General features: G+C 45.1%; 1 protein-coding gene and 1 pseudogene across 2 annotated transcripts; one reads left to right on the top strand and one right to left on the bottom strand.

The window, feature by feature from the left end:
- Positions 1–1,034: 1,034 nt before the first annotated feature.
- Positions 1,035–4,971, bottom strand: LOC310798274 (uncharacterized protein). Its single transcript, XM_083660777.1, has 6 exons — positions 4,929–4,971; positions 3,452–3,543; positions 2,501–2,611; positions 2,242–2,345; positions 1,778–1,950; positions 1,035–1,382 (listed from the first exon to the last, which is right to left on the bottom strand). Exons 2-6 carry the CDS (start codon positions 3,538–3,540, stop codon positions 1,167–1,169), a joined length of 693 nt encoding a protein of 230 aa, XP_083516903.1. The 5' UTR covers positions 3,541–3,543; positions 4,929–4,971; the 3' UTR covers positions 1,035–1,166.
- A 10,534-nt stretch (positions 4,972–15,505) lies between these two features.
- LOC310798127 (ras GTPase-activating protein-binding protein 1 pseudogene) lies at positions 15,506–17,407 on the top strand (annotated as a pseudogene). Its single transcript has 3 exons — positions 15,506–16,060; positions 16,172–16,441; positions 16,778–17,407. The product of its transcript is annotated as a ras GTPase-activating protein-binding protein 1 pseudogene (transcript).
- The last annotated feature ends 585 nt before the right edge of the window (positions 17,408–17,992 follow it).

Genomic DNA, 17,992 nt, shown 5'->3' with positions numbered 1-17,992 from the left:
ATTTGGCTAAGTATTCAGTGTGAACTCTAAAGTGAGGACTATATGCCTTACAAAGCATTTACTAATAAGATCGAAAGGCTAGCAATACCTGAAGTACCATTTCAACAGTACCTCCCTGAAGCTTAAGAATATACTATTGGCCTTTTTTGCTGGGAACTCCCTGAAGGACCCCCCGGGGGTCTCCAGACCCTAATTTGAGAACCACTGCCCTAACAAATAGTTGATCAGCAAATGTAGGTGTTGCAGATCCCAGTAATGCAACCATGCCAATGGTTATGGGCAGTTTGTAGTACTGTACAGCAATTTATGATAGTTGCCACTGGCAGATACTTCCAGCGACAGGCCGTGTGTCATTCCATTGTTTGATAAAAATATAAGTTAAATGAACAGACAGGACAATGTTAGGCTGATGCATTCACTCATCGTAGGAGAAATGTATTTGTTCTTTTTTATAGAGACAGCCAAATAGTTTTTTTCCCACCAACAATAACTAATAATACATTAATACAATTTCTGGTTCTGACCCAAGTCCTGCTGCCACCTAGTGGTGTTGTTGGGTATTGTACCAAAATGACACCCACAAAGACAAAAAACTTTATAAAATCAGCAATTTATGATTGTTCCATATGCCAAACATGAGATGATACTATATCATGTAAAATAGCTTCAGGAGTCCCGAATGGAACCCCAACATAATAGACTGCATGATTTTATATTGGAATGGCACTGGGCTCAAAAGTTGCAGTTTCAATGGGACACATTTGTTCTCCAAGTTCCTGAGTGTTTCAAAATGTAATGGGGAAAAAAATACATGCCCTAGGCCTAGGAGGAAAAAAATACGTACGTACGTACGTATATATATATACACACAGTCATGTCCATAAATATTTGGACATTGATGCAATTCTCATAATTTTAGCTGTACACCACAATGGATTTGAAATGAAACAACCAAGATTGCTTGAAATGCAGACTTTCAGCTTTTATTTGAGGGTATTTACATCCAAATTATGTGAACAGTGTAGGAATTACAAAAAAAATTATTGTTGATTTATTAACTGGCCCCTGGCCCCCTGTCATTTTGCAGAAGTGGCCCCCGAGTAAAGCAGGTTGAGTATCCCTGCTCTAGAGCCTCGGGTTGAGTATCACAGGGGGTCTTTAACCAATCATCGAAGATCTGACAAAGCAGCTTCCAGATATTCACGGCATATGAGGTAAAGGTTACTAGTGTCAGTGTCTCCGTGTTCCTCTATCAGCAACTGAACCTCTGCTAGCTGGTGCTCGTTCAAAGGACAGTCAAATTCAGGGACCACGAGGACACCATCCACAGCTTCTCCATGGTCAGATGCAACATCCCAGTCAATGTCCGGCTCTTGAATATCCTGACAGTTGAACAAGACAGTAAAATACCACCTTTAGTCATTTCATATTTAGAGCATCTGTTCTTGCCAAAAGTCTTGCCTTTCAGCATTAGCTGAATATTATATATATATACACACACACACACACACACACACACACACACACACACACACACACACACACACACACACACACACACACACACACACTATCGATCAGATTTTATTTATTATTTCTTGGGGGAAGGCTCACATCCATGGCGGGCCTAAACAAACGGAGCGTGAGTCAAACTTTGCCTGCGGGCCCCAAAATGGTCAGCCATGACCTACAAACTGGGCCACTTCAATGCTACATGAATAGCTTCTTTTTTGCATTTACAAGTTACTGCACAGGGATTAAATAAGGATAAAATAACCTCAAGATCTTCAGGCTGGTCAATGGGTCGAAGCATCATGCCTACATGCCAAATCTGCTCAGGCGTCTTATTCCCTTCGGTCCTGAGTGGGTGGTTGTTCCACCCCTCCACAAAAGCCTCCAGGTCTGCCTTCAGTTTGGGAAGGAATGTCAGGTGGACTGTGAAAAGATCTTCTGCAAAGGACAGGGTAGGAGTAAGTCACTGTTCACAGGTGAGCTTCGAAAGCATACCACACAATTAAACATTGAATTGCCTTTTGTAAATCCTCGTCATTCAATGTTATTTTTCAGGATTTTTAAACCTTTTGAGCCATTTTGTAAGTTATTTAAAATTATACACGACCAGCCATTATTCCATTAATGTTCATTGAAGTGGCCCAGACGTTATCATGTTGAAATTGACCAATCATAAGAGGGCCAGTGCTCTCATTGTTTTCTGCCCGAAGTCATGAGACTAACCCTTACCCCTGGAGGACACATCAAGGAGGTGATCCATCTCTAGACTGTGGAGTTCGGTGTAATATTTGGATATCACACATGCCCTGACGTCCCTCCACAAACGTTCAATCCTAGGGATATAGAAATTAATATTATTTCAACCTCTTAACTGAAATGTCAAGGACTTAGTAACATGACTAAATGTTAGCATGTCATTTTACAAACTATAGACCTCTTTATTACCTTGGTAAATGTGAGCACACACACACACACACACACACACAACCTTTGATTATGGACGCTCTTTCCTGACATGAAACTTCCTCGATCAGTTCCACGGATGGTGAACATGTAGCGCGCAATGTCCAGATTCTCTACTCCCTGATCACCTCTGACCCTGTAGTGCACACAGATGGACAAGAGTGTTAAAATATGTCAGTGTAGCACTGTACAATACACAGAACTCAAGTGCTACATTCTGTCAGTGTGTATATAGCTATACATCCCAGCGTATATACTCTGACCACTAGAGCTTTGTACAGGCAGGTAATGTAATGGACGGCTAGCGCACAGACTGGGAGCATATAAGGAACCATGTGACTAAACATTTCAAATTATAAACCCCGAGTCTATGCTTAAAGGATGGCCTTACTGGTAATCAACCCACTTTGGATCATATATATTGGATATATAAGCACATGGGCAGTTTTATCTTCTCTCTCGGTTTACCTCACAGAGAAAAATGCTCCTGCTGCTGCCTGCAGAAACTACGCCCCCCACCAGCTGCAAGTCATTAAAGCTTGTTAAGGCTCTCCATGTGATTCTCCGCATACTTAAAAAATAAACAATAACAGCCACCCTCGGAATAGATTCTGCCTCTCCAGCAGAACTTCTGCAGCTCCGTTTTGACACGTGATGTAAAACGTGTCGGAATGGAGCGCTTTGCCAGAGGAAATGGGAGATCTCCGTGAGGAAAACAGAGAGAGAAGGTAAACACTGTCCGTGTGCTTATATTACCGAGATTATTAATGATACAAAGTGGGTTGATTACTGGTAAAGCCATCCTTTAAAGGACAAATTCACCCCAAAAATTTAAATTTAGTCATTAGACTCACCCCCATGCCTGTGGAAGGTCAGGTAAAGACTTTTACATTTGTGGAGTTTAAGTTCTTTCTGATAAATCCGACAAAACATCCATCATGTTTGTGTCTGCACATTGCAGCTTGTACAAATTTACCTTGAGGGTATGCCATGCATCTCTGTGGCTCTCTTGAAGGCAGCAAATGCTGTTGATGCACGATTATTTGTGGCAGCCTCCAAGCACATCACCTGTGTTATGAGAACATTAGATTAAATGTCCAATTGGATTACACTGGTCAGTACAAATATCATGGAATTTGACTGAAATTCTAGTCGCCTTAATGCAGTGGTTTCTAAAAAAGGCTTCAGTGCCCTCTTTTCCTGATTTCTGAATCCAAGTACCCCCTTTTCCTGAGCTCAATTTGCTTAGAAAAATGCAAGAGAAAACTAGAGCATATGATGCAATGACTGAATGTATGATAACCCACCTTTCAAAGATTATAACATTACAAAATAAGAAAGGGAGTGAAATAGTTGCAATTACTGCCTCCTTAGCACATTGATTTGAACATTTCGTTTATTTTCAAGATTTATTCTTACATTCCCCCATTTTATCCTTTCTCTCATGTAGTACCTCCACATGCCCCTAGGGGTACGGTTACCCCAGTTTGGGAACCACTGCATTAATGAGTCATTAACGTTTCCACACCTTCTTAAACATCAAGGACTTTCCAGGCCCAAATCCCTCAAATGCACAGACTCAACATGATATAGTTTGAGACACAGATCAAGGCTAATTACAACACTGAGAATTTTGAGAATGAGAACTAGCAGGCTTTACAGTAGCTCAGACAACAACTACACTGAGAGCGAGGCGCTTGAATGTGTAAACACTTCTCAACTGTGCTGTGTCAAACCTATTTACTAACGTGTGTCAAAATAACTAATAACAAATTGACTACATTTCCATGATTTCAAGGACCCGTGGCAACCCTGCATGCTAGAAAAGTTAAATTATCCTTTCTTTATCCCCATGTGGAAATGCATCCTCTGCATTTGACCCATCCTCTACTAGGAACCTTCCTACAACTAGGAGCAGTGTGCAGCCACCGTGTGACCAACTCCAGTTCGATTGCCAATGCCTTGGTCAGGAGCACCGACAGGAGTATTAACCCTAACATACATGTCTTTGATGGTGGGAGGAAACCGGAGCACCCGGAGGAAATCCACATGGACACGGGGAGAACATGTAAACTCCACACAGAAAGGACCTGGGACAGACCAGGGTTCGAACCCGGGACCTTCTTGCTGTGAGGCAACAGTGCTACTGCTAACCACTGAGACACTGTGCTGTCAGAAGGGTCACTCACTTCCTACCATGCAGTAGTGGGGCATTAGGGTGATAAATCTGAATAATAATTCAAAACGTTTTCTCCCATGTCAACAGATGGAAACTGAATGCATTTTACAGCTAAACCTGGCGGTCAAACATCCTTAAGCCTTCCAGTGTTTCCTTTTATTTGTCATCAACCATCTGCATGGAACATTGAATTATTTGGATTGATTACACCCTATAGCCAATTTGACACAAAGAACGCCAACTCATGAAATTTCCAGGTGGAATGAAATCATACCTTCCTGGAGTAGCCATCCACTGCACCAAAAAGGACAATGTTGTACCTGGTGGGCACATAATAAAGAACTACATTACTACTTTACACCTGGATTTTTATTCAAGACATGTTAGTGTCTGCATCATAATATTAAACTTTTTGTTTTAATAATATGTACAATACTGACCTGATCAGTTTGTGGTTAGTGTCCACATGCCACAGCGAAAGCGGCCCCCTGACAGAGTATGTTCTCCGCACAATGCAGCTCAGTGCAGTCAGTCTGGAAAGAATCCCAAGCGAGTCTACTCTGTGCATTGATGCTGTCACTCTTCTCCACTGGACGTGCATTCCCATGGACTTCAGCCTCCCTTTGACGATCCGATAGCCTGCTGTCGGCATTTCGTTTTTTATTTGTTGGACTGCATCATCCAATTGCTCGTCTGTGGCATTGCTGTAGCTCTGTCTGGCGGAGAGACCAAGCTCCTTCATCCGTCTATTGACTGTACTGGCTGAAATGCACAGCAATTTTGAGATGCAGTCCACAGACAGATTTATCTCCAAAAGCTCAACCAGTCTCTCCGTCTCTATGTTGTACCTGGGGCGCCCCCTCTCTCCAGCTACAGTTTCAACAGTGTTGCTGGTAGCATCATTACATTCAATGTGGTCCATCACCAGCCTGAGGAACTCTTGTAAGGTCTGTACAATTTCGGCCGGAACATTTACATGCCTTGACAGTGCTTCACAGAGGAACAGCTGTTGCCGACATGTGAATTGGAGGAATTCCAAGTCAATAGGTGTTCTTGAAAGCGCCAACTCCAATTTTGTGATCAGTCTCGAAAGAATCTCATGTCTGAGAATGCTCTGTTGACAACAAACAACATTAAATTAAGACTTATTAAGACTGTATATTGAATAACAACCCTCAATTGTAGCATCTTTCATACACAATATGCAGCTCAAAATACTTTACATCAATAGAAGGTAGTTAGATAAAAGACAGATAAGATACTAAATAATCTAAAAGAACAAGCATAATTCATTGAAGATATTCAACACATATTCATGGCTGTGGACCCATAACATGGGGGGATGCTGCCACGAAACGTTTGGGGACCACTTTAACGTTATGTTTTCTGTGTTTGCCAGCAGGATTACGGGAAAAACTACTGGGATACTGCTGCACTGTAAAACGTTGAGCCTAAAACTGTCTATCAAGCTAGTGTTAGAATAGTTAACGCTAGTAGCTAACGAACTAGCGTTACGTTAGCTACATTAGCGCTGTTAGCCACCAACCAAATTTCAGAGTAAAGTAAACCGGGTTGTTAGACAATGCCATCAGTGACGTTATTATCACTTAACCTACATGTAAATCTTCAGGTGTCGCCGCCATTGTTCAGTCTGTGTGTGTTTTTGAAATAGCCTAAAAAATGAAAATAGCAAGCTGCCAATCTGGAAACCGTTTCCTTTCTGAGGAAGCTTCCTTCTTCTTCTTCTTCTTCTTCTTCTTCTTCTTCTAGTGTTTTATGGCGGTTGGCAAACAACTTATGGTGCATTACCGCCACCTCCTGCATGTGGCGGAAGCTGTCATCAAGTTAGAAGGGCCGTGTTTATTTAGAAGAGAACTAACAAATAAATTTTCTTTATTTTTGTCGTCATTATTATCAACCATTAATCCCCCTGGCATGTTTGTGATTGTGAAAATTTAGATTAAACTGGTAGCCTAATAGCCAAAGTATTCTTGCTACCAGTGTAAGGCTCCTTGGTACAATAAAGTTTTTTTTTTTTTTTTTAAGGGGGTGGGTCGGCGTTGAAAGTGGCCAATCATTAGAGGGCCAGAGGCCTGCCTTGGTTTCCGCCCACAATTGTCAAAAGTCCAAGGCGAGCTCGTAGAAAACAACCAGGGGGGGGGGCAACAGCAGTCTACGCGCTCGTGTTGGAGTTTATTCCAATGCGAGCGCGTAGAACTTGACCACGGGGGCGGAGAGAGAGAGAGAGAGAGAGAGAGAGAGAGAGGGTCTGCGCGCGCAGAGCTCAGCAAAATACGCTCTATGCTTTTCTGTCCTCGCTCGTGCAGTGTTTGTGTGCGCGGGATGTCAGATTGCGCGAGTGTGAGTATGTATTTGCGCGTGTGAAACAATATAATACGCTCGTGGTTATGTTTGATTGAGCTCTCGAATTATGATATAAATGTAGTTCCATATTTTGCTTGCACCTGTGTTACTTCCTGCATTTTAGACACAAAATGGGAAGTGAAAAAGGCTAATCGCCTTCATACTTCATACCGCTGGCTTGCTTTCCCCTGGAGAAGCAAGTTTTACATCTGGCTGTTACGTGGTTTTATGTCTGGTTGTTACGTGGTTTTACGTCTGGCCATTAGGTGGTTTTACATCTGGCCGTGTTACGTGGTTTTATGTCTGGCCATTAGGTGGTTTTACGTCTGGTTGTTACGTGGTTTTACGTCTGGTTGTTACTAGGGGTGGGAATCGCTGAGCAGCTCACGATACGATATGGTCACGATACTTGGCCCTCGATAACGATATTATCACGATACAGCGATTCTGCGATAATCGATATATTGGAAGACGATACATCACGATACCTGTGTAACTGAAGAGAAAAAAATACCCCTAAAAGGCAAGAAGGAGGTATTATGTATTTATTAGCAGAATTGACATGAACTCTCTCAGAGTTCACTCACTCACTCATAACATTTTCGATACCACGGAGGAAAAGTTACACATTAAGTCTTTTTATTATTATTATTAAAACAAGAAAACCTATATAACCTACCTACCTATATAATTTCTAAAAGTAGATTTTAATGAGCAAACATTTAAATTCATGTAGCCTACAGTATTTATGTTTTTGTTTCAACTACAAACATAAATAAACGTCAACTTGAAACTATGTTTCAACTACCACACACAGCATAATATTTTAGCCTGTTTATTAAAAAAAAAAAAAAAAAAGAAAAAATAAACATATCGATACTTGGTGCCAGTGTATCGATAACGTATCGCAAGTGGAAATATCGCGATACCGTGAGTATCGATATTTTGTCCCACCCCTAGTTGTTACGTGGTTTTACGTCTGGTTGTTACGTGGTTTTACGTCTGGTTGTTATGTGGTTTTATGTTTGGCCGTTAGGTGGTTTTACATCTGACTGTAACTTACGTGGTTTTACGTCTTGCTGTTATGTGGTTTTAGGTAAGGCTGTTATGTGGTTTTAGATCTGGCTGTTAGGTGGTTTTAGGTAAGGCTGTTATGTGGTTTTAGGTAAGGCTGTTATGTGGTTTTAGATCTGGCTGTTAGGTGGTTTTAGGTAAGGCTGTTATGTGGTTTTAGATCTGGCTGTTAGGTGGTTTTAGGTAAGGCTGTTATGTGGTTTTAGATCTGGCTGTTAGGTGGTTTTAGGTCAGGCTGTTATGTGGTTTTAGATCTGGCTGTTAGATGGTTTTAGGTAAGGCTGTTATGTGGTTTTAGATCTGGCAGTTAGATGGTTTTAGGTCAGGCTGTTATGTGGTTTTAGATCTGGCTGTTAGGTGGTTTTAGGTAAGTTTGTTATGTGGTTTTAGATCTGGCTGTTAGGTGGTTTTAGGTCAGGCTGTTATGTGGTTTTAGATCTGGCTGTTAGGTGGTTTTAGGTAAGGCTGTTATGTGGTTTTAGATCTGGCTGTTAGGTGGTTTTAGGTAAGGCTGTTATGTGGTTTTAGATCTGGCTGTTAGGTGGTTTTAGGTAAGGCTGTTATGTGGTTTTAGATCTGGCTGTTAGGTGGTTTTAGGTCAGGCTGTTATGTGGTTTTAGATCTGGCAGTTAGATGGTTTTAGGTAAGGCTGTTATGTGGTTTTAGATCTGGCTGTTAGGTGGTTTTAGGTAAGGCTGTTATGTGGTTTTAGATCTGGCTGTTAGGTGGTTTTAGGTAAGGCTGTTATGTGGTTTTAGATCTGGCAGTTAGATGGTTTTAGGTAAGGCTGTTATGTGGTTTTAGATCTGGCTGTTAGGTGGTTTTAGGTAAGTTTGTTGTGTGGTTTTAGATCTGGCTGTTAGGTGGTTTTAGGTAAGGCTGTTATGTGGTTTTAGATCTGGCTGTTAGGTGGTTTTAGGTAAGTTTGTTGTGTGGTTTTAGATCTGGCAGTTAGATGGTTTTAGGTCAGGCTGTTACCTGGTTTTGGGTCTGGCTGTTTCGTCCAAAACACACACAGACCTTACACACACACACAACACAAGGCCGGAGTCCCACCAAACTAGATTTGATCTAGTTGAATAAAAAGCAACTTAACACAATGAAATGGCTTGATAGTACCAATGTTCTTCTAACCCGAGCATCAGGGCAGAGTAATGACTGGATGGATCTATTTCGGGAGGGCAGAATTCATCAGAGGTTATTCTTAGAGCGATAGAGGGAGTGGAGGGAGTGTATCTAACTAACCATGTTCAACACGGACAGGCACATGTGCCAGGCCACAGCTGCCGCCAGCGACAGCAGGCGGGTCAGACACACATGTGGCGGACACACACTCTTTATCAAACCCACGTGTCATCAGCAGGCGTGCAGCGTGCCTGTTGTCCTCTCCCAGTATGTATTGACACCTGCAGTGGTCACAATAGAGGCTGAAAGCTGGCTCAGTCAGTCGCCTACAAAAGTAGTTGAAAGCTTATTTTTCTTGAAACAAGTGACAGATTCTGACAACATGGGTGAGATCATTCCAGTTGTTTCCAATTCAGCTTCACTTTCATGAATTTTCTATACTGTCGAATCAAGAACATCTTAAAACAATAAGGCACATTTTCACTCTACCGGGATCAAGAAAATGTGCTTTTGTGAAACAATTTGACGCCATTGCTAGATGCCCACCCCAACCACTTGTTTTTAGGAAAAATACATTTTTAGGACTGCAAAATAGATAAATAAATACAATGAGATGGTTATTTTTTTAAGCTATTTGCAGCGCAGTCAGATGACTCCTTCCAGAGTAAGAAAATACTAAGAGTGCTTTCACAACACTGGAGCATGCAGGCGTCATCTCCTTTGAGATGACGCACACGCACGCACGCACGCACGCACGCACGCACACACACACACACACACACACACACACACACACACACACACACACACACACACACACACACACACACACACACACACACACACACACACACACACACAAATGCCTGCAGGCAGCAGATTCCCAGCTGATATCCATGCTCCATAATGATATTCAGTGGGGTGAAGATGTAGGTGAGGGCAAAGACCTCAGCCAGCATCTGTGGAGTCTGGAGATAGAGAGAGAGAGAGAGAGAGAGAGAGAGAGAGAGAGAGAGAGAGAGAGAGAGAGATAAAGAGAGAGAGACACACAGAGACACAGAGAGAGAGAGACAGAGGGGGCGTCCCAGGGCAGGGTAAAGTGAGAAATGGCCTGTCTGCACTAACTCTTGAAGAGGTAAGCACTAAGCAGTGAGTCCATGTCTCAGTAGTCTGAGTGAAAACTCCAGCTGTCCAGAGGCAGGGTGGAAAATCCCCCACATCAATTACTTCATCTTGTCATTTGGAAAAGCCAAGATGGAGTTCATGGAGTTCTCTTATTCTATTGTCTGCATCTGCAACAGCCTTTGAAGGTGCATTTAATCAAAACATGCATGTATATAATCCTCTATAGCCTCTATATAAATCAACCTCAAATAACCTCAAAACTATAGGCTAGTATTTTTCATACAGTATCCCCCACATTTGTCACATGGACAAGACACACTCCAAAACTCCCAACTCCTACGCCAAAGGAGCTGTGTTTTAAATTTTGGAATGTATGAATAAAATATGTCAGCTTGTTTTTGGGGGGGTAAAATGCCCATTTGAGTGCAGTTTTTTTAGGCAATACTGGAAGAGCATGACCTCATACCAGCAGCACCCCCCCCACACACACACACACACACACACACAAACACACACATCATGACCTCACACCGGCAGCCCCACCCCCCTCTGATCTCACTCCAGTAAACAGCCCCCCCTCTCCCCTCTGATGTCACTCCAGTAAACAGCCCCCCCTCTCCCCTCTGATGTCACTCCAGTAAACAGCCCCCCCTCTCCCCTCTGATGTCACTCCAGTAAACAGCCCCCCCTCTCCCCTCTGATGTCACAGTAAACATGTCACTACACAAGTCATGTGCTGCACACATGACACTGCTTATTTCAAGGCTCCTTCTTGTCTCGATGACTCCAGCAGTCCACTTGTCAAGCTACTGTTGTACTTTCTTTCCCCTCAGGCGGAGTGTACAATCAATTGTTGTGCAAGAGCAACAGTGGCTGACACGGTTACAGAGTTCACGCTGCAATGCCCCTTTATAGCCAGCAGATGGGGAAATACCAGTCAGCCACCCCATGGGGACCAGAAGAGGAAATACATTTAGTGGTGGAAATTGTGTGGTAAATTATGCCCTAGCCAGAGGGCCTCGCTATTACCTAGACGCCAATGCCTTTTCCTCCTGATGTGAGGCTCTCATTTAACTAGCGATGCTGGGACTGAAAGACAGTTATATGAGAATAAGGACTGTGTGCCTGCGTCCTCTGTTCAGTCCCAGAAGTTCAGTATTAATAGGCCTGGCTCTGTTGAGAATAGAAGGCGGGGCATGACAGGCAGTGCCAAGATCATCACAGCTCCCTGTCCCCAGGCTCATTTCAATGGGATGGCAATTAACATGTACAGTAAGCCAGAGATTAATAGTCTGAAAGGGGGAAGGCCTCCCACTGAACGCAGCAGAGCCTGAGCAGAGCAGAGGAGCAGCTGTCATCCTCCTCACGGCCTACAGGGCGAGCAGAATACATACTGTACAGTAAACACACACACACACACACACACACACACACACGCGGCCCAGCACTCACACTCTCCCAGTTATACCAGCCCAGTCGCCAGAATGAAACGTCGGCATTGTACGTTTCTATAATCCATGGATATGAACGCTTCTGAACCAAAATACGTTGCATATCACGTTTAGATATGTGAATATTAACGTTATACACGTCATAGAGTCTGTTGTTGAAAGAGTGCGGTGGCGAATAAGGGTGTTGTGCTGGATGGAAGGCGTAAACACTTTTATACCAGAGGAGGGTCGTGTTCAATTCCCAGTCATATGGTCACAGCGTTTCCAAAGTCACCCATGAGTCACATTTCACGTTTTACGTGTTTTACTTGCCTAAACATTGCTTTATTTTCTTTAACGTTGGAAAGGCAGGGATGTTCCAAATTAATCACCGTTTTGTTTCAAATTTACGTTGAGATTGCCACATTTTAGAAACGTATTTTGCAGACGTTTTGTTTGAAATTTACGTTGATATTCTACATACTGTATCCCTGGTTTGCTGACTCAAATGCCAGCCAATGTTTTATTCTGGTGATTGGGTGGGATGACACAGTCACACCTTGCCCTCCCTCATCCAGCTGTAGCTCCCTGACTGTCACCTCTGCTTAAGGGTGGAGCAGGTGGACGGCTGTCAGGAATCATGAAACTCAATAGGTGCGTGATTTGTCATCATAAATCATACATGAATGGATTAAAATATTCGTCTCATAAAACATGAAAGTGTATCGTCTCCGCTCATGCATAGTGTATGCTTTGCCATGCCGTGCACCTCCCGTGTCTACAAAATGAAACATCACATATTCCCTATGATCTGGCTTTGTTCAGTGTTTCACCACCACACAGACTGGTGACGCATCCTCCAGCACTCAATCAAGAGAAAAGCAGCTCCACATTTTGAAGCCGTGTCTACGCCGAGGCCTACAAATTTAACCACCGTGTCCGGAACCAACGCGAGAGATCCTCATTAATTATACTGTCTATCTCCACTGAAATGGTCGGTCACCGCATCTGTTGAAGACCACCAGGCGCCTCGACTACACCCAATTAAAAGCCATGTGATGAAGCTCCAGTTGGCGAATGAATGGAGAGAAAGAAAAGGTTTTTTGTGTGCGTTTCGGCGGTACAGTCAGGGCCCGGCTTTGTGCGGCCTGGCGGGAGGGGCTCCAGCCCGGGGCTCCAGTCTGCCACGGCTCGTCCGGGGGGCTGAGAGCCAGCTCCTCTCGTTATACGGGACAGCGCTCGGGGCGGGGGGCGGGCACATCATGGGAGGCCATGGGGCCGTGACAAAACCATGTGTGTGTATAACCCAGATGCTATGAAGAGGAGGAGGTCAGAGGGGGACGTGGAAAGGGGGGTGGGGGGTGGGGGAGCCATGGCGGGGACAGAGGCCGCGGTGTCAGCCAGCAGCCGCACGCTGTCTGCCCCGTCAAAATGTTGCCCCCGCCCCCGGGGGACTACGGGTGCCTAGATTTGGCCGAGGCGCTTCTTCTTCTGGAGTCTCTGGTTTTCAATATCATGCGTGAGAGATGGAGGATATGAATGGCCTCTCTTAATATCTCCACAGGCGTCCAGACAGAGACAAAGAGATGAAGCAGAGGAGGGGAGGGGACACCACCAGAGAGGGGCTGTAACGAGCCTCGAGGTGGATGAGGAGATTGACATTAGCACAGGGGGAGAAATCAGAGCATGATTTCAACATGATGTATCGTGTACTGGTTATTTGGTTGAAAAATAAGGGATAAATGTGTGAAAGAAGTTTTGCAGAGCTCAGCTGTTTACCAAGCCTCCTCAGCATGTTCAACTTTTATGAATTCTCTGAATCATCTGGACAACAAAATATCAGAGTTCACCCGTGCTTCAGAGCACTTTCGCATGCGCGCCACCTCCTCTCTTGTGAACAGATCCATGTGGAGAGGCAGTAGCACATTCTGTGCCACGGACGTCCCTTGACAACCAAGTGTGTGCGCCGTTTCCATTTGTGGCAATGTTGGGAAATTACATTGTCCTCGCTGTGTAAATTCAGATGAATTACAACCCTGTAGGACAAACATAAATGAATTACCACCATCATGTGCCCAATTTCCATCTATTATTTGAACAGTGCCCATGGGAGGGTGTGTGAGGAGCCAGAAACGAAAGGTCACTCTTCATGTCAAACCACCCGTATACAAGCTCACATGGCAATTTTTCACTGCAGAAATTTAACCTGATACTAAACTTTAAATCTAAATCAGCCAATATATCATAATACCAATTACCAAACAGCAATCAGCTCAATTACTTTTAGAGATCAAATAGAATTAGACCACTAGTGTGGGCTCATTGGGGGGGGGAGGACATGATCCATTTTGCTTAGCCAGAGAGCGCACTGGACTGGTTTGCCTCCTACCTCTCAGATAGGAGTGTCTCTGTGTTGGTGGGTCCATGCAGTATTATGTCTGGCACTGCTCTTCTATCCTGCGGTGTGCCCCAGGGTTCTGTTTTGAGCTCTATTTTGTTTGATACGCTCCCCCTGGGAATGGGACTGGGAAACATTTTGTGTGGTCGAGCGAGGGCAAAGCTGTTGAAATGCAGGATTACACGTTTTTTTCTGACAGTTTCACAGCGGTGATGTTATGAAAGCACAAATAAACAGACACCTCCAAGCCACATTTTCAGAACTAGGCATCTCGATCGATTCTTAGGCTCGCACGCTGCACGGGCTCACTGGCTTGGCCGCTAGCTCACCCGCCCTGCAGCTCGCAGCAGCTCACATCACTATTGCTCTTATGACATCACTGATGATGTCACAATGTCTGTGACATCATCAGTGATGTCACAATGTGTGACATCACTGATGACATTACTTCCGGGACTTTATGACATCACTGATGATGTCATCAGTGATGTCACAATGCTGGCCCGGGCTTTATGACATCACTGATTACATCATCAGTGATGTCACACTGCCTCCTATGACATCATCAGTGGGACAAAAATTTGAAACAAACAGAAAAACATTGCCCACATGCTCCCATAGATAGATAGATAGATAGATAGATAGATGGATAGATAGATAGAAAGATGCACTCCGCTGACTCCGCTCTGCTGAGCTGTTCTGCTGTACACAATGTTGTTGGCTGGTGCTACCCGTCCCGACGTGGGGCTCTGAAAATGTTTCCAATTCATTTTAATTTTCAGGAATTTTCCATAATGTAGAATCAAGGACATCTTAAAACAATAAGTTAGACTCACTCCATCAGGGTCAAGAAATCATCTAATTCCCAGTGAACTGCAGCAACAATTTTATCGAGGGTTTTACGTTAGTGACATCATCATAAGGGATTTATGACATCACTGATGATGTCATATATGACATCACTGATGATGTCATATATGACATCACTGATGATGTCATAGACATTGTGACATCATCAGTGATGTCATAAATCCTTCCCTGCAGATGCTATAAGTAGGACTGATAGAGTGAACTCTAGTGAGTCGGTGTGGTACAGTGACCTGAGGGGTCCCAGGAGTCCGAGCCATCAAGCAGCAAGGGAGGTGGACGTGCTGGCACGGGAACATGGAGGTCGAATAGGAGAGCGAGGCGGCCGGAGGGAGGAACATTGAGGAGGGGGCGGATAAGGCATCCAGTCTGCCGGAAGGCCATTAGAAGAAGAAGAAGAACTGCACTCTGTCCAAATTATTACACCAGATAGATCATTCACCTAATTTTACAGCTGACCAAATTGTGATGGCGGAGCCAAGTGCCCAGCTGGTCGGGCGAGAGTTTGTCCAATGGTACTACACATTCCTGAGCCAGGCTCCTGACTACATGCACAGGTTTTATAGCAAGAACTCCTCCTATGTGCATGGATACCTGGACAGCAATGGCAAACCAGTGGAGGCTGTTACTGGACAATATGAGATCCATAAGAAGGTGATGGCACTTAATTTCTGGGATTGTCACACCAAGATCCGGCACATGGATGCCCACCCCACGCTGTATCAAGGCGTGCTGGTGCAGGTGATGGGCGAGCTATCCAACAACATGCAGCCCATGAGGAAGTTCATGCAGACCTTTGAGCTGGCACCTGACGGTACTGTTGCCAACACATTCTACATCCACACCAATGTGTTTCGTTACCAAGATGAGGTGTTCGGCAACTCAGACTCCAAGCCTCCCAAAGAGTCTGAGGACAAGGTGGAAGAGATGGACAAGAGGGTTCCCTCTCCTGACGTGGCTCAGGAAGAGTCTGCTGCCTTCTACGAACAGACCCCTGCTGCCTGCTACGAACAGTCACCTGCTGCCTGCTATGGACAGACGCCTGCTGCCTGCTATGGACAGACGCCTGCTGCCTTCTACCAACACACGCCTGCTGCCTTCTACCAACACACGCCTGCTGCCTTCTACCAACAGACATCTGCAGCCTTCTACCAACAGATGCCTGCAGCCTGCTACCAACAGGCACCTGCTGCCTCCTATGTACAGATGCCTACTGCCTTCTACCAACAGACAACTGCTGCCTTCTACCAGCAGACACCTGTTGCCCTCTATGAACAGATACCTGCTGCCTGCTACGGACAGACACCTGCTGCCTGCTACCAACAGACACCGTGCCCAGAGCTGGACGGAGAACAGGGCGAGTCGGAGGGGTGCAGGGTCATCCGGTACCCCAACGCCCATCAGCTGTTTGTAGGAAACATCCCGCATTACGTGGACAAGCCCGAGCTCAAGGAGTTCTTTGAAAAGTATGGTACAGTCCTGGAGCTGAGGATCAAAAGCGGAGGGAATCAGCCAAACTATGGCTTTGTGTTGTTTAATGACTCTAAACCCGTACGGAAGATCCTCAGAAACAGGCCCATCAAGATCAGAGACGGCGTGTGTCTGAACGTGGAGGAGAAGAAGACCTGGTTGGCCGTTGAGGGCGACAGGCGGGACATCCAAGGGCCCAGGCCAGTGTGGGAGGGCATGCAGAGCGAGTTGGAGGTGCGCAAGATTGTCTGGTCCCGCAACGCCCACCAGCTGTTCGTAGGAAACATCCCGCTTTACGTGGACAAGGCCGAGCTCAAGGATTTCTTTGAACAGTATGGTGAAGTCCTGGAGTTGCGGATCAAAAGCGGAAAGAAGTTGCGAAACTTTGGCTTTGTGGTGTTTGATGGCTCTGAACCCATACAGAAGATCCTCAAAAACAGGCCCATCATGTTCAGAGGCAACGTATGTCTGAATGTGGAGGTGACGAGGACCCAGACGACCAGGGAGGACGACAGGTGGGACATCCGGGCCAGGGGCCCGGGAGGCCCCGAGGGTCCTCAGGAAGCGCCTGCTGCCTTTGATGATCAGGTTCCTGGCGAGGATGAGGAAGGAGCGGCAGTGAGCCCCGAGAAGGAGGCTGAGGCCACCGTGGTGGAACTGAAGACGGAGATGATGCTGGAGGTGCAGGCAGACATGCACACAGCCGACGAGCAGACAGAGAAAATCCCTGCAGAGGCCACGCCCACCGCAGAGCCCCCCGCCAAGGCCATGCCCACTGCAGAGCCCCCCGCCAAGGCCATGCCCACTGCAGAGCCTGCTGAAGCCACCCATCAGTTGTCAGTAAGAACCTACCACCCAGCGAGGCCGTCCCAGATTCAGGAGTCTCCCGCGACATCATAAAAGTCACTCCCACAAGTCGTCCTCCTCTGGTCGGTCGGGACGCCTGTTCAGGGAGGAGGGAGACTGGGGAGAATAGTGTGATCCTTCCATGCACTATGTCCTGCCAGTGAAACTCCTGTTAAGGGGGGAGAGGAACTGGGGGGGGAATCGGAAAAACAAAAACAAACCAAAAAAAAACTGCTTCAGTAGTCCCCAGGCTTGACTGCCCTCCTTATCCGCTATTATCCACTACTTTCCACAATTTATTTGAATAAATTTGTTGCATGCTACTGTTACTGCGAGTTTTAAATTACTGTTGAGTAAATTGTAGAGTGCCTCCTTGGTTTGCTCACAAGGTTGAATCTCTCCACCTTTGGCACTTTTATGTTTTCATGTTTTATGTTTATGTTTTTTGTTACTGTACTCTACTGATTGTATTGATTGCTGATTGTATTTTGTAACTGTTGTACCTGCTGGTGCTTGTACCTGTTTAAATAAAGGCTAAATAAAAATAAAATAAACAGTGTCTTTGCCCATTTCTTCAAAACACCTTTATTCCTGCAGTTATGGATAACCTGCAGCCTAAAGTAGTGAAAGTGTCATGGA

This window comes from Poromitra crassiceps (assembly GCF_964638095.1).
Source record: "Poromitra crassiceps genome assembly, chromosome: 25".
NCBI lineage: Eukaryota > Metazoa > Chordata > Actinopteri > Beryciformes > Melamphaidae > Poromitra > Poromitra crassiceps.
The sequence above is the reverse complement of the archived record's forward strand: the minus strand, read 5'-3'. Positions and strand labels throughout refer to the sequence as shown.